Raw genomic sequence first — 17,189 nt, 5'->3', positions numbered from 1 at the left:
CCCCCCTCCCCTCTCTCGGTCTGGATTTATCACTGAACTCTGGGATCTGAGCTGTTCTCTGTCAGACTCTGAAGCTTCACTGCTGGGAGATAAGAAGAGGAGAAGTGAGTCTACTGGGACCTCGCTCTCTGCCTTCTCTCTACTTCACTTTATATCATCGGTTTACTTCACTTCTGCTCATTTTATTTAAACCACTCATACAGAAACATTATTTTATTAAACTGGAGACTGTAGACTCGCTTCATTGTCGTTTCAATCAAATACAGCTGATACAGTTCACAGCGAGACAAGACAATGTTCCTCCAGGAGCGAGGTGCTACACCAGGCCGCACAGACCTGGATAGGACTACATAAAGTCTTCATCTGCAGACATGTACAAACAAAAGAGCACGATACTAACACAGAACAATGGGCACAATGCAGTGCCAGTCAGTACACAGCTTGACTAGTGATCACAACCAGTCCTCCAACCATAACAACCTGTAGGAGTGTCTCTTGAAATAGCGCCCCGACAGCAGCAGGCGTACCGGACCTCGGTTGTCATGGTTACAATAATAAACACGCAGACTGTACTGACAGTGACATACCCATTCTTTGTCTCTCTTTATACTACATCACCGCACTTTTCCCTTTGCTCCTGTCATCATTACTACGACCACTAGATGTCACCTAGCAACAAAACGTAACCGTGGGTCATAATACAACCTGCTGCACAGACGACCTGTGGGCTCGTTTCTTACGGCAGGACAGTCTTGATGATTAAGTAAAACTGCGGTGAATGTAAAGACAACATAGCAAAGGGAGTGGGATGGTGTTAGGTTTGAGCTGATGAGGACGACAGAAAGATGAAGAGTTTGTAGGAGGGGCGGGTAGGGTCATCCTCTATGCTGGGGGCTCCATAGATGCAGCATGTGGTGTAAATGTCTGTGATGATCTTCTCAGCTGTCCTCACTCTCTTCTGCAGTTTCTAAACCCGGCTGTGACACAGCTGCTAGCTAAACAAGTTATATTTACATTCAGTCTCACTCACAGAAACACTGTGTTTATCCTTCAGGTTTAACACATGAGCTAAATGAATCTGTGCTTTTTTACCTCCATGTTTACCAGCTAGTCATCTTCATCTTCACTGCCTTTGTTGGTTCATTGCTGTTTTTCTTGGCACGTTAGCACCACCTGTAGGTCAGAGAAGTAGAGGGAAACACTTGGCAGAAATGTGTATCATATTTCTATTGGACAAGGTGCATGTAGGTGCGATATTAGGTACCGCAGGCATCGTACCTACGACCGAAGCACAGCCGTGCTGATATTGAGCACATCACAACCTCGAGCGTGATACTGCTGAAATAATAAACAACAGCAAAGATCTTTATCATCTGATTGCAGCAATCACACAATTAAAGATGGAAGCCATCACCTCTTTCTGTCACTTTCAACTCATGCCAGTTAGAAGGACAGAGGGGACAAATGTATATAAACAGCAGGTTCTCATTTACTTGGACCGCACTCTGTCTTTCCTCACTGCACTGGCAAAAAGGCTCAGCTGCTGAAATGCTTTAAATATGATCTTTACCTAAAAATATTGTAATGTTTTATCTTTATAAAGAGGGGAAAAACATGGCAAACAGCATTTCATGAGAGGCCTCATGTCAATTAACTGACACAATAAGGTCCAAACGTTTGGACCACACTGTTTATCATATATATATATATATATATATATATATATATATATATACTGATGTGCAGAAGGCTCCTGATGCCTTCGTCATGGGAAACCAGGCAAACGATGTGGAATCTGACTGTAGAGTCTGATGGTAGAAACAGAAAGTGTCTCTTCAACATCTCTGTCAGAATACAGCACAGTCACGTAGTTAATGTTTGGCGTCAGCTCTGACCTCATCACTCTCTGCAGCATACTCTTGTAGACAGAGAGTGATTTTCAGGTGATGGTAGCAGGCTGAAGTCTGAGGCTGTAGGTGGATGCAGGGATGGTGGTGGTGGTGGTGGTGGTGGTGGGGCTTAATAAAGCAGAGCAGCAGCTGCAGCATTGGCAGGGCAGAGGGAGAGCGGGGCATTTCTGGCAGCTTAAATAGACTTGGAAGTTGAAAGGTGTGTGTTGGATGTGTTGTGCAGGGCACGTCATGTGTGAATGTAGCAGTGCAGCTGAGCAGATTCAGCTTCACTGAAGCAACAAATCCTCTGCACTAAACAACAATGTTATTGGTTTCACTGTTTTCCAACATGACATATGAGCAGTTTCAGATTTAACACCCCCACCACATGCCACCCTGCACCAGCAGAACAACCCTCACACTGCTGAAGTTTAAAGTTAGAGGAGGTGTCATGGCTAAAAGAACACTGACTGTTACTCTCCTGGACATATTAGCTGTCATTTCCCCTTGGAGGACACTTTCAGTTATAGTCAGCTGCTCTTGAAACAGTTGATTCTGGCTAATTCAGTTTCCTGGTGCCTTTGAAAACCTTTCTGGACATACCCTTGAGGTCTCGTCATTAACATTTTCTAAACTAACTCTAACTTTATCTAACTCTAAGTGATTCACATAGTCCTCAAAATAGTTCCTTCATAAGTGCAATCCATAGACTGTAAATAAAGATGGATGTAGCCTCTGTGACATCACCCACCTGTCACACGAAGAGACCACGCCCCCTAAATTCTACATAACTTTACACCTTAATAAAATGTAAACAGGACTGTCTTGCAGGCTAGTGTAAGCTTGTTTCATTCTATTATCAGAATTTTGAAAGAGCAATGGCCAATGAGGAACCTCCAGCATTATAGTTATATATAACTATATAATATTATCCAGTATTATACGTGACGGATGGCAACCCTAGCCAGTCCGGTTGTTGTGGTCCTTTATTTTTTTGAAGTCCTGTTTCAGTTTCTACTTTCTCCTGGACCCGTTTCGCCGTGTGGAAAATGTGTTTGTTTTTAAACATCACAGGTGAAATAAAATGCAGTGAGTACCAGACTAGTCAGAAATGTAAGTACTGATTGTCAATGAAAGTACTACCCCCCAACCAGATACCTTTTTGGAGGTCGTTCCTGGTTCCTAGGGAAAGTTCCTGCAGTGGAAACGCGGCTTATGATCAGTCAGTCAGTCAGTCAGTCAACATTCAGGGCTGGCCCCACTCCTGTGGTCCGGCCAATAACAATGCGACATCATCTGCCAAGGACATGCAATACATGCAATCCTGGTAAATTAGTTTGTGATGTTAGGCTCATGATGCTGATGACCTTGTCGTTTTGAAGGGGGAGGATACAATCATAGTTGCTATGATAACGTGAGAGAAACTTTCTCACGGCTAAAACTTAGTGTAGTGGTTTTATATCTGATAAGTGTTTGGACTGTAGAAATATTTCAGCATCTCTACAGTCAAGTTTCCACTCAAACAGACATAATATCTAGAACATTAGCAAAGGAAACTGCTAATTAATGTTTCCATTTACTACTGTTCTGTAAAGCCATCTACTACTGGTGTGAATATGAGTTGACTGGTTGATGGTGATAAACAGCCGGTGGAGCAGCCAAAGAAACTCATGATAGAAATTTGACCTTGGTGTTTCTTTAGTGTATTAATGTGAGGAGGAGTCCAGTCTCCCCTGCTCTCCAAACAGTCAGTCAGTAAGTGACGGAGGCAGTCATCAAGCCAGCACCACCCAGGCAGTGCGATTGTTCCTGGTTTGTTGGTTTCTTTTGTCTGTCTACACAGCGCTGCTCTGCTGTCAGCCTCTGTGACATACCCCTATCCACCCCTCCCCATCCCCCAAGCCCCAAGCAGCAAACCAATTACGAGAGAGAGGGAAAGGGGGGCCGGGTGTGGGGCAGGTTGGCGCTCCAAGCTCTCAGATGAGAACGCTCCGCCTGCCTCCATCGTTTAACATCACGGAGAGAGAGCGACACACACACACACACACCCACAGGGAGAGAGAGGAAACAGTGCAGACAGGGAGAGAGGAGCGAGTGAGGTGGAATCCGTGAAGGGGATTAGAGAGAGAGCGGGCACTGAGGCAAAAAGGGTGAGAAAGGTTGTGAGAGTGCCAGGAGCTCAGGGCTCGACGCTCCAGGGACACTGGGAGGTGTTAAAGGTGAAGTAATTATAAGCCATCATTTAGCAACAGTGTACAGAGCCCCACTCTGGATAAATGCCGTGCTATCAATTTACACACTCACTCATCCCCTGTGTCAGTGTGTGTGTTCCTGCTCTGCTATCTTAGTGGGAACCAGTTCAGGTTTCACACCTTCAGACTGAGGACATGTTGCTGAAGGGACCCAGAGTGGCACGGAGAAACAGTCTTACACCTGTAATGACAGAGTTACTACCTGCTGGCTTCTTTTGTCAACAGCAGCATGGACATGAAGATGAAAGTATGGTGGCCCTGAGAGCTCAACACACATGCAAATCGACAAAACACAAACAAATTCAGAAAACATCTTTATAAATTTGACAACACATGTGCTGCAACGGAAGTGTGTTCACAGGGAACACTAAAAAGTGAGGGTAGAGCACGTTCCATGAAGACGTAGTCCTGACTGCAGCTGCGCAGGTTCGAGTCTAACCTGTGGTTCACCCGTGGTCATCCTCTCGCTCATGGTCACTATTGGAATAAAGGCAAAAATTTCCCTAAAAAAAAACGTCTTAAAAAACAGTGATGAACCGGGCAGGGATGTACTTTTTGTTCAAGTATTTTAACTTCAAAAGTCACAAAGTACTGAACAAGTGTGTGTTCCAGCCGGGTTCATCACTTGTGAGTGTCCCCTGGAAACACTTCGTTGCGTTGTGAGTATTTGCAGCGTGTGTTGTCAAACTGATGAAGATTTTTCCTGAAGTTGCATTCTGTCTGTTTGCATGTGATTTCTTAAGTTGCAGTGTGTTGAGCTCTCAGGGCCACCGTAGGTTGGCACTGTCAACACTATCTCACCACAACGTACGTTTCTGTTCTGGAGCTTTTGACTGTATCACACCACCATCTTCCTCAGCAGATGGAGTGAGAAACAGAACAGTTTGTGGTGAGGTTGTTTTTCGACAACTGCAGTTTTCAAGGTAAAGACGTAACTTTCATTTTAATTCTCTGAGGTTTTCAGTTTTCATCCAGGTAACTGCTGTACTGTGCTTCAGTGTCGCTCCCCTCTCTCAGGTCATCTGCATTTGTCCGAGATGTGAACGTTTTTCGTTGGCTAAGACAAACAAAATAGATTTTCCATAATGGATTTCGTCCTTTGTCTCCATCGTCTGCGTCACCTTGACAGGGGGATGGCAGCCCCTGAAGCTCTCTCTCAAGGTGGTCAACCTGTTTACCCCATGTTTTTCAAGTTCACTAGCTGTAATCACTCGTGTGCAGCTGCACCTCAATAAAAAACAGATGAAATATAGGGTAGAACGAGGTGTAGGCTGTGGTCAAGTGAAGCTCAAGCATGTTGAACTGGTGGTTAGAAAGTGAAGATGATGGTACCTCCTCACAAGCACGACAGCACAAAAATATTTTCAATTGATGATGAAACTGTGTCAGAGGACGTCAGTAGAGTAGCTGGTCCTTTAATGTGGCGCAGGACACTTTCACGTTCACACTGCTACAAGATCCAGAGTCCAGACCACCTCCGAATGTGGTCTGAGTGATCAGATCTCCCCAATGCTTCATGGGTGTGTTCACACCTGAACTTAGAGCTGTCCACTTCTGACTAAAGACCAGTTAACTGGGGACGGCTTCTCCAAATCAGTACAAAAGTCGTGTTGGCTGTGAATCAGGAGGTAGAGTGGGTCGCCCACTTATCAGAAAGGTTGGTGGTTCGATCCCCAGCTCCTCCACTCCACATGTTGAAGTGTCCTTGGGCAAGCTACTGAACCCCACATTGTCACCAAATATACCATCAGTGAGTGAGTGAGTGAGTGTGATAGAGATGTGCTGTGTACATAGCAAGTGCTGTATGGACGAGTGTGTTTGAATGAGTGAATGTGACTAGTAGTGTAAAGTGCTTTGAGTGGTTGTTAAGACTAGAAAAGCTCTGTATAAATGCAGTCCATTTACCATTTACCATGCCCCCCCCCCATAAAAATACACACTTAACAAAAGTAAACCTGTGTGTGTGTGCGTGTGAGAGCGTGTGTGTGTGTGTGTGTGTGTGTTGACAGAGTAGTTGTGAAGGTTGATTTGCAAAGTGTCTGCCAGCAGTGATTTACAGCTTGTGGTGAGACAGTGATGGGGAGGATGCAGGAGACAGATGAAGGAGAGATGCCACAGTAATCCTACATCTGAGGGGAAAGAATCCTTTATACTGACTGTTGTGTAAAAAGACTCATACACACTGTATGAGTCAGTGCTGCTCGGCCATTTTTTAAAGTTGTGATTCTGTTAGTTTTGCTCCTCTTTCCAGCAGGAGGCAAAGTGCTGGTTTTGATTGTAGACCAGGTGAACTCCAAGCAGAATGAAAACATCAACTAATTTTATATATGTAGTTGTTTTGTTTCAAGTCAAATAAAAAGTGTATTCAACTTCTGAGCGTACACTGCACCTGTAGACCCGTGCTGTGTTTCTGTCACCAGGGTCCCCTGTGGTCCAAGTGATGTAATTGTCGTCATCCATTCATGTCCGTGAGCGTCTGTGTGGACCCCTGTGCTGCTGTCCAAAAACTGCTCATGCGTCATACGACAAAGTGGACACTTGTTGAAGAGCGTTGATGTGAAAAAATCTGGCATTACCCACATTTATGTGATTCTCATCTGAAACAATACAAAGAGCCCAATGACGTTGAGCTCCAGGATCTGTTGTCCTATTCTGGTGGTCACACATTATATTTCTGTTGTTGCCTTCCTCCTGTTTTCTTCTTCTTTTATGACAAGCGGTTAAACAACGTTGTGGTGCATTACTGCCACCAACCAGACTGCAGTGTGGATCGGGAAATGCACACATGTTATAGTTAAAACAGACAGAAAGTCCCCTCAACTCTTTGCAAAAATCTTACATTTTTATTTGTTTGTGTTCTTATAATTTAGTCAATCAGTAAAATGTCAAATGTCAGTTATTTCAAGAAACAAATTGGAAAACATTATTTAAAAACCTCTCATCAGTGCAAAAAAAACAGAATCACCTCCTCGTAGTTGTCTGCCTCCTCCACTCAGACTATTTTCAGGTCACATCCCTGTTTATCCAGAGTCATAGAAAATATGAATCATAATTGCTGTGTCAAGTCTTGAGTAAACATTTTTGTGAGGTCACACTGACCTTGACCTCTGACCACCAAAATCGAATCACTCCATCACTGAGTCAAAGTGAACCTTTGTGCCAAATTTGAAGAGGTTCCTTCAAGGTGTTACTGAGATATCATGTTCACACGGCCAAAACCATGTTTTGTTTGGTCACTGTGACCTTGACATTTGACTTTTGACCTTTAGCCACCAAAATCTAATCAGTTTATCCTTTAGTCCAGGTGAAGACATTAGCAAATTTGAAGAAATTCCCTCAAGGCGTTATGAAGATATTATGTTCACAAGGCCAAAACTGTTTTTTGTGAGGTCACCACGACTTTGACCTTTAATCTTTAACCACCAAAATCTAATCAGTTCATCCTTGAGTTCAAGTGAATGTTTCTGCCATATTCAAAGAGATTCTGTCAAGGCGTTGGTGAGATATCATGTCCATGAGAACGGTACGGGCGACGGGCAACCCAAAAACAATATACTGTACCTCCGGCTCTGGCTGTCACCGGCACAGACGCATAAAGAAAATGCACTTGTATCCTGATTAGCCCATGAATTACCCAGAATGCAGCATGATGCTCTGTAGCACTGACAGAAGCAGCCCGGTCTCTTCTTCATGTGATTCATGCGTGTAATAAAATCTGACTGACTGTTGTGTGAGCCAATGAGCAGCAGGTATTGATGCTGGAGGCTCATTAGATTACTGTGAGGAATAAAGTGTGACTGAAAGACTGTGGCTCCATTTGGACACTAAAGGAAATGGAGCTGGTGGCAGTGTTGTAAACTACAGCTTAAATCACCATGACCTACAAGTGGATACCCTGGTACCTCCAGTCAGCCATCAGGTTCTGTGTTCCAGTGAAATAGCATGTTTTTTGTACAGATGCCACAGTTACAGATTGCATCATTTGAGAAGGTTTTGTGTTACAGCAGCTTTTATACACAGTTATTGTCGAGTAATACTTATATTGTTGCATAAAATTGTCAAAATGTTCAAAAATTTTGTAGTATGGTGTCATATTTATCAAAGCTCCAAAAGACATCATATGTGAAGACTTACTTTTTTATCATTATGACAACAGAGTGAGGAAATGTCAGAGAATTTCAAAGTTGTCAGAGTTCTGTCATTTACTGCAAACACTGACTTCTGAAGCCTGACTTCATTCACTGCCATGATGGAAGTTACCAGAACAGCTGAAAGGTGAGGAAGCCTGACTGGATGTGAGGTGGGACAGACCAGGTCAAATCACAATAATAACAACACAATTCACAATAATCAAAAATATACTAATATATACAAATTTATTGCAAATAAACTACGAGCTATGCAGACTCTCTGCCACTTGTTGCCAACACATCTTTTTTTTTTTAGTTTGGATCGGTGTAGACTGTTAAAAACAATGTCTTTTTCTCTAGAAAAAAGAATGAACTTGGTTTGGTTTGGTTTGGTTTTGCTTGCATTAAGTACCAGTTTAAGCTGATTAAGTGCATTTTGATTTTGCACTGCAGGTTGGCAAAGGCTAGATGTGAGTCAGCAGAACAACACAGAATAGTGTCATCTGCATATATATTATATAGATTGTATATTGATTGTCAATAAGACTGGGCCCTGAACTGATCCTTGTGGAACACCTTTTGTTTACTGGTAAAAAAAATCTGTAGCAATCATATAGCAAGTGAGCAGACTGCTCATGCTCAAGACAACACTGTGGATTCTTGTTTTGAAGAGCGGTGAACATCTGGCGTTACCCACATGTATATGATTCTTCTCTGAAACAATACAAATAGCCAAATGATGATGAGCTGAAAGACCTGTTCTCCTATTCTCATTAAGTGGTCACACAGGATATTTTCTATTGTTGCCTTCCTTTTGTTCTCTTCTTCTACTTCTTAATTGTTGATAAAAAAAAACATTGTGGCGCATTGCTGCCACCAACCAGAGTGCAGTATGGATCGGGAATGGTACGTGGAACAACAGACCGTCAGCTGTAGCGTGAATGGAACTGCAGGAGAAAAGTCCTGTCTGCATCTTTAGTGATTTTATATCCGAACAGCTCAAAGGAGAGGTGGGACAGACCAGGACAAATCATGAATAACCAACAGATATTTGCTCCTAACTGGACACCACTGGGAAAGCAACACATTCTTTTGGCATGCCAGTATCATACAGTCAGCTGTTCATTGCACCGGTGAGAGGCTTCAGCAAAAAGTCAGTGGTCACAGTCACCTCAGGCTCTCAACATGCACACTGTTTAACTGGTGGGATGACAGCAGTGACATGTGTGCTGGCTGTCAGAGACCAGGATGCTTTATTCCCATTGGTCCATTCACATCATTCGACCTCTGACCTTTGAGCGCCGTGAAAACTGTCCACCTCACACTTTTTGACACCACCCTCCTCTCTTTCCCTCCCTGCTCTGTGATTCCCTCATGTCTCTGTGTCAGTCACCCTGTGTCTCTGTGTCCTTGCTCATCCATGACCAGCTGACTGCTCAGCCTTCATGTCAGCTCGTCTGACACATGGCTTAAATATTAGCATAGGTTGTCTGGTAACTGACAAAGGTCACAGGGATGATCCCTGCAGTGGCCGATGTGTCCATCAATACTCAACCGGAAGCAGTGAGAGAGCTGCTACTGACCTGAGCTGGAAATGATGAAAACACAAAAACATGGTAGAATATGGAAGTCTGCATATCTGATGTCAAACAGGCAGTGATTGTTCATTTGTTTTTGCTCTACTTAGAAATCTGCGAGAAATACACAAATTTACTTCTTTCAATAAATCAGTCAATCAATTGTTGTATTTGTCCCCAGAGGGCAGCTGGTCATGTTCCCAGTCAGCCAGTTAGATCATATTCTGCTCAGATCCAATTATGTTGACATGAACCTCTGGTCTTCATGTCATAAATGAACCAAACTGTCTCCTTCCTCTTTAATTGAGACATTATACAAAAATACAAGAAACAAAGGATCATTTTAATGTGGCGAAAAAAAGTAAGAGTCTTTCCAGGAAGTTCCTTGCTCTAAATGTCACAAATTAAATAACTGTTATTTACAGATTTATTTGAATGCTTTTGTATTATTTTGTTTATTATAGTGATTATCAACCAGACCAGTTACGCTCCTTCTGAGTGGATCTGAGGATTATAAGTCAGTCATTTCTTGAAACAATCACATTTTAAAGCTGTTTTTAAAACACGGCATTACAAAATAAAGCAGTAATGGTTAAACTGATTAAACAAAATCTCTCTTATAAATTCAGGTATGTTTGACTGTGCTAATCACATAAGCCTCTTAAATTTGAATGAACCTGACATCTCCACTGGGTGGAGTGTGAGATTTCTCTGTTTTGATATGAGTATATTCACATTCCCACATTTCCTTTGGAATTGAGGACAAGACTCAGAGTTTGGACACTGGTCAGTAGTGCTGAGTACAGGTTGGATCCAGTCTAAATGCACCTGTAGTTCAGATAACGGTTCAGATGCAGCCTCACTTTGTGTTATGTTTAGCAGCTCTCTCAGTTAAACTTTTTGCTGAGCTTTACCTTTTATCTATCTATTCATTCCATTCATACTTGAACCACAGCAGAATAAAGTATCCACACAACAGAAACTGCTGAAATTATTTAAAAGAGTAAAATTATATTTCCACTGTGTTTCATCCCGAACCTCCCAACCCCCTTTCTCAAGCCTAATGTTATTCTACAACTAATAGAGTGGACTGACTCATCATAGATATTGTTACATGATTACTCTGAATTACATGATGATATTTTTTTACTTTGATTTGAACTTTGATCAAACATTTTAATTTAATAATATAAATCTCTGCTGGACTCTAAATAGGATCATGATTAGTTGACTGGCTGATTCATTGACTATGTGACCAACTACCCATAAGCCTTTGCTGACTCTCCGAATCATAAACTGCATTATAGAAAGCATGACTTATTGACTGTATGACTGAGAGTCTGGCTGTGTGCGGCTCACCAGCTGCATTAACTAGCTGCTTGAATGCTGCTTTGCTGACTGATGATGTCGATTAACCGTCAGTGCTAAACTAATATCAAACTCTCCATCCTTTGATCCATCTTCTTCAATCACAAACAGATTTATATGAAGAAACTATTAAACAGTTTTAAATATTTAGCCAGATACCTGCAGATGTTAAGTCTGTTGCTCTGACGGTAAAGAGATATTCATCCACAGTCTATGCTGCTTGTCTGTTTGTCTAGGACCAGTGGCAGTGATAAGTGGTGAAGAAGACTCTGCCAGCCCCCTTCATCATGTGAACCATGGTATTATCAGCCCCTGTACCCTGGATGCAGGGGCGGACGCTGTGGTGATTGGAATGACCAGGATCCCCGTCATCGAGAACCCACAGTACTTCAGACATGGACACAACTGTAACAAACCCACCACCTGTGAGTAAACACATCTTGATAGACCCAAACTGTGCATGTCATGTGATATGTACTGTACTATTTTCATTGATTTGTTTCGAACAAAAATTGCCCAGATTTTCCAAAGGAGCAAATTGGAAAATTTTCTGTACATGTAGGAACTGAAAGAAAGATGTTACCCTCAAACAAATCAAACGTAGTGCTCGTATTAGCTCTTTGTGTCAGTCTGTGTAGTGTCAAGTTTCTTGCCTTTCACCAGTGGTAGGGGGGTCGAGGTAGGTGTGTATATTGTGGTTTCCATCCTCCAACTGCCACCCCACCTCCAAGATTAATGAATTACAGATCAATAACCACTATGACAGTGCTGATGTAGCATCAATTAAAGTTGAGTTTGTCTCATCATCTTCTTTGTGGTGAGTCTTACTCTAGCTCATGACTAACATCTGTTTGTTTAAGTCACACCTATTACTAATTACCAAGCAACTGTTTTAACCATAATAATCTGATACCTCTCTATGAAGCTTGCAGATTATAGAAAGACAGCAAGGGAAGGTTCCCCATATCTGTTGTTAACAGAAAACTTATTGGTGGTGGTTTATTGCTACTTGTCTGTTATGATAACATTGATCTCAAGTTATTTCCTGCAACATCAACCAACAGGTTAAACAGTCAAATTTATTTGGAAAAGAAATTAATTTTTACCCATCGTCCATTGCAATGATGGATCATTACCAACATTTTAGGAGCACTCACATTCAGTTTGGTTTAGATTATTTGGCTCTTGGTACCAGAACAACCTTAGCCTAAGATCGATGCTCGACTTTGTGGTTGTATCGTCAGACCTAAGGCTGAATGTCTTGGGCATTCTGCTGAAGAGAGGAGCAGAGTTGACAACTGATCACCACCTGCTGGTGAACTGCATCAGATCGTAGAAGAGGCTACCAGACAGACCTGGCAAATCCAAATGTATGAGCTGGGAACATCTTTCTGAAGCCCGTCAGCAAGGTCTTAAATTCCCACCTCAAGAGAACTTCTCCTGCATCATGGGGGAGGCTGAGGATATGCAATCCATGTGGGCCATGTTCATAGCCTCCCCTTTGGAGACACTTGCTAGGAGTTGAGGTCAGTAGTTCGTAGGTGCCTGTTATGGTGGCAACCTGAACACTTGCTGGTGGACACCAGCGTTGGTGAGTAAGGCTCTCAAACTTAAGAAGGTGGCCTTTTGGGTGTGGCTGGCCAAGGGATCTGCTGAAACAGCAGATGGGTACCAGAAGGGCTGCAGCCGCTGTGGTGATCGAAAACCTGGGTGTGGGAGGAGTTTGGGGAAGCTATGAAGTAAAAATTTTGGCTGGCTTTAAGGAAGCTCTGGCAAACCATGAAACGACTCAGGAAGGGAAAGCAGGGCTTGGTCCAGGCTATGTTCAACAAGGGAGTAGAACTGCTGACTCTGATTGGGGATATTGTTGAGCTGTGGAAAGAACACTTGGAGGAACTCCTGAATCTGACCAATATGTCCTCTGCGGAGGAGGAGGCATGGTTTGATGACTCGAGGGAAACCTCAGTCATATCCCTAACAGAGTTCTCTGAGGTGGTTGAAAAGCTCCTCAGTGATTCGCCCTAAAGTGCTGAAAGAAAAAAAACATTTTTTGGTTGTCTTGGCTGACACATATATTCAGTGTTGCATGGAAGTCAGGCAGACTTGGGTGGTGTTCCTACATTTTAAAATGGGTATCACATTACTTAGCCGCCACAGGTGGTGCGGGCCTTCAGCAGTTTTGCTGCTGAGTGTGAACTGTATGAGATGAGAATCATATCATCTCAGACTTAAGGCCACAGACTTGGCCTATAAGTCTGAGACCATGGCTCACCCTTATAGATAAGGTAAGGAGCCCTGACATCCCAAGGGAGCCAGGAGGGGGTATCCAAGCACATCCAATTGGTAGTAGTCCAATTAGTACACTCAGAATACACTGGAGAGACCAATATATATATATATCTCATCTGACCTGGGAACATCCCCAAGGAAGAGCTGGAAAACGTTTTTGGGGAGAGAGGTATCTGGACTACCTTGCTGAACTGTGGCCACTACGCCCAGGCTCCAGATAAGCAGCAGAAAATGGTCTGATACCCAGACTCATGTGACTACTGACAATGTATCAAGTGCCTGACATTAGTGGAAGAAGTCGAACAAACGTTTACAGGTGGCTCAGAATTCCGCTAGGCTTCATGTCAGTAGGGCTTTCAATCGGGTCTGGACAGTTATAGGTAGTCCTATCAACAGTGGTCAAAGAGTTCAAGGTGGCACGGTGCAGCACAGGGAACATGCATGAAGAAATTAAAGGACAAGGACTCGGAACCCCCACTACTGGCAATGGGGGAAACCGCTCCCAACACAGAGGAGAGACATGAACCAAGCCCAGGTCTGACTCTAGGAAGAGGAAGTGCAGAGGTCAAGGTGAATGGCCTCCCACATCTCTTTCATGCTCCATAATTGTACAACATTCTGTACTGCACCAAAAAATCTGCACAAGGTGGGGGATGAGAGAGCACCCACAGTGCAAGTTAGAGGCATATTGGCGCAAACATACGGGTGGAGTTTAAGACTGAACTGAGGTATGGGAGATACACATGGCAGAAAGACAAGGTCCTGAGAGCACTATTAGACATCTTGGAGCAGGAGAGATAGAAAAAGCCCCAGACCCACGTGAGACCAGCCCCATCCATACAGTTCATCAGAGAGGGGGAGAAGCCAACCTCCTCCAAAGAAAACAATAAGAGCCTCCTGCAGCTGGTACAATCGTGGGAGATGAGGGTGGACCTGTGAAGAAAACTGCACTTTCCCAAGGTCCAATCATCCCTGAGGTCTGACATTATCAGATGGTCTGAGCAGGCTAAGAGGATCATTCTGATTAAACTGATGGTCCCATGAGAAGATGCTCTCAAAGGGGTCTCATAGAGGAAGACCACCGAGTACCAGGACCTGGTTTGACAATGCAGGGACAAAGGGTGGCAGGCCTGGCTATTTCCAGTTGAGGATGGCTGCTGGGCTCTGTGTGGAAGATGTTCACAGTTCTGGGAATAGTGGGAAGAGAGAGGCAGATATCTGCTCACAGGTTGGGGGAGGCAGCAGAAACACTCTCTTGATGGCTCTGGAACAGGTTGGAGGAGTTTAGCTGGACGCCAGGAGAAGATGGGCATTGACTGCCCATCACTGCTGACCAACCAACTGGAGGATGTTGTGGTTCAGGGTCAAAACATTAGAACATCTGACATCTCCATTAAAATATGAACACCATGTCATTTTAACAAAGATATTAAATTGTATTTTATTAATTTTCCACCAAGTCATTTCCCATGAGTCTTAAACATGGCACAAAAGTTCTGCCTCATCTGTAGCAGATGAGGTTAGCTACGTCTAAATCTATATCTCTCTGCTCTTGCTATTTTTCTTTCTGTGCCTTGTATCACTGCTTCTCTCTCTCTCTCTCGCTCTCTCTTTCTCTCTCTCTCTCTTTCTTTCTCTCTCTCTGTTAATCCTGTAGTTTCTCCACCCTCGCTGTGTCTCCATTGAACACAGACAGTGTTCTGCTACCGCGCCGGAGCAAATCGCTTCTCGCCTTTACAGCCACATAAATCTCAGCAAATCCTCCAGGAGACAATATACACACACACACGTGCATACACAAACACAGACCGACTCCCTCTCCTCATTCCACACACATTCACACACACACACACACACACACACACACACACACACACCCACACACCGCACACACACGAACACACACACACACACGAACACACACACACACACACTCACACACATACACACACACACACACACACACTCACTACTGATGCCGTTGCCAATGGCAATGCTGATCCATCACAAGAGTCACCTTGTGTGATTATTACCAACAATATATTTCCACTAGTGCAGTGTATGTGTGTGTGTGTGTGTAGGTGTGTGTGTGTGTGAGTGAGTGTATGTGTTTGTCTCAAATATTTCTTTCTATCATGTCTGTGATCATAAACCAATCATCATCTTCATCATGTGAGCTCATGCACTATTCACTAGCATATGCACACACACACACACACACATACGAAGAATAGAATTTACCACTTCCTTTTTTGTCTTTGCAAAGATTTGCTTCTGTAAGTTTCATATTTCTTACATATGAGCTCACACATACAATAACATTTTATGTTTTTGTTATTAAGTGTTATTAATATTATTATTATTGTCATGGTAATATATTATCATTATATATTATTATTGTTATCATTTTTATCATCATTATTATATGTTGTTGTTGACATTTTTTTTTTTCATAATTTCTTTTCATCTCCAAATCAGATCTTGTTCATTCAAACAGGATGTTGAATATGTTTGAAAATAAAGGTGGAGGCTCTGCCGGTGAAAAGTCATGAGTGTTGGTAACTAAGAGAGCTTGCAGATATACATTATGCACAAATTGTCCAGCTGATATAAGCTCCTGCTAGTCAGTAAATCATTGTTCAACTGAAGCACATTGGGCTATTTTCATGAGCTTGTACAGGGTGGGACCAGAAAGAACAATTTAACAAACATTATAGGTGGATGTGTTAGAGTCTGTGACTGTCACGGCCAATGGCATTCACTACATGGTGGACACCTACAATCATGGTTTCTGTGTGCGAGATCAGTGCCACAAAGATCCATACAATAACCATCTGCAGTTAAAAACCACCATATTGTCATAAATAAAATAGAAGCAGAATTTTAAATGCAGCCTCATTTTTTTTATGCTGTATTTTTCATTTCTGTAATTACCTTTAATGATTAATTCAGCCTAGATCTGACTGTTGCACATGTAGAAATGACCATCTGGGAATTTAATAGTTGCCTCTTGAATCTTCACATTTTGACATGAACAATAATGAGTCATAAATAAATCAGGATTTTTAAGGGAGCAGTCTCTACTACATCATCTCTTACTCCAACCAGGGTCATGAGAATATATATATATATATATATATATATATATATATATATATATAGCACAGCTGTGAACCTACTGACAAAATAATAAAACATAGTTTGAGTTTACAGGTTCACATCGAGGTGTGTGTGTGTGTGTGTGTGTGTGTGTGTGTGTCCCCCCAGGATCCTCTTATCTAGTTTGTGTTTTATAATGCCAGAAATTCTGCTTTTAATTGGACAAAAGCTTCACATCAAACTTAGCAAAGCTTTACGGTACATTCACATTACAGTAATATCAGGACATTATCTATACAGCTGTGCTATTACATACAAATGTTTCTTTTAATACCATGTGATTAAAATAATACCCTTTCATCATTACATGCTTATAATGCATTAAAATCACCACTATAAGAATCTGAACCTCTCCTCTGATACTTTCACAGTATTACTATAGAACTAGACCTGCTGTTTCACTCTCTAAGACCACAAAGACTTTGAGTCAACATTGTTTAGTGTTTGCTTTGTGAGGTCTGTGTCCACCTTCTAACTAGATAACTACTGAAACACCAGTAGCAACCACTTAATGATTGTATT

At 42.5% G+C, this 17,189-nt stretch overlaps 1 protein-coding gene across 3 annotated transcripts in view; it reads left to right on the top strand.

Annotated features, from left to right (window-relative positions):
- Positions 1–17,189, top strand: part of LOC111647668 (NT-3 growth factor receptor-like) — a 129,814-nt gene that overhangs the window by 80,427 nt on the left and 32,198 nt on the right. For all 3 annotated transcript variants that reach the window (XR_015436588.1, XM_023397297.2, XM_087171554.1), the window contains one exon: positions 11,456–11,644. Coding sequence is in view for 2 of the 3 variants with exons in the window: in XM_023397297.2 (XP_023253065.2) it covers positions 11,456–11,644 (189 nt within the window). In the remaining variant the exon portion in view is untranslated. The remainder of the gene's footprint in view (positions 1–11,455; positions 11,645–17,189) is intronic.

Source organism: Seriola lalandi, unplaced genomic scaffold (assembly GCF_002814215.2).
Source record: "Seriola lalandi dorsalis isolate HSWRI2012SDOR001 ecotype SW California unplaced genomic scaffold, Sedor1 jcf7180002055008, whole genome shotgun sequence".
In the NCBI taxonomy this organism is placed as follows: domain Eukaryota; kingdom Metazoa; phylum Chordata; class Actinopteri; order Carangiformes; family Carangidae; genus Seriola; species Seriola lalandi.
This window is presented reverse-complemented; position numbering and strand designations above follow the sequence as displayed.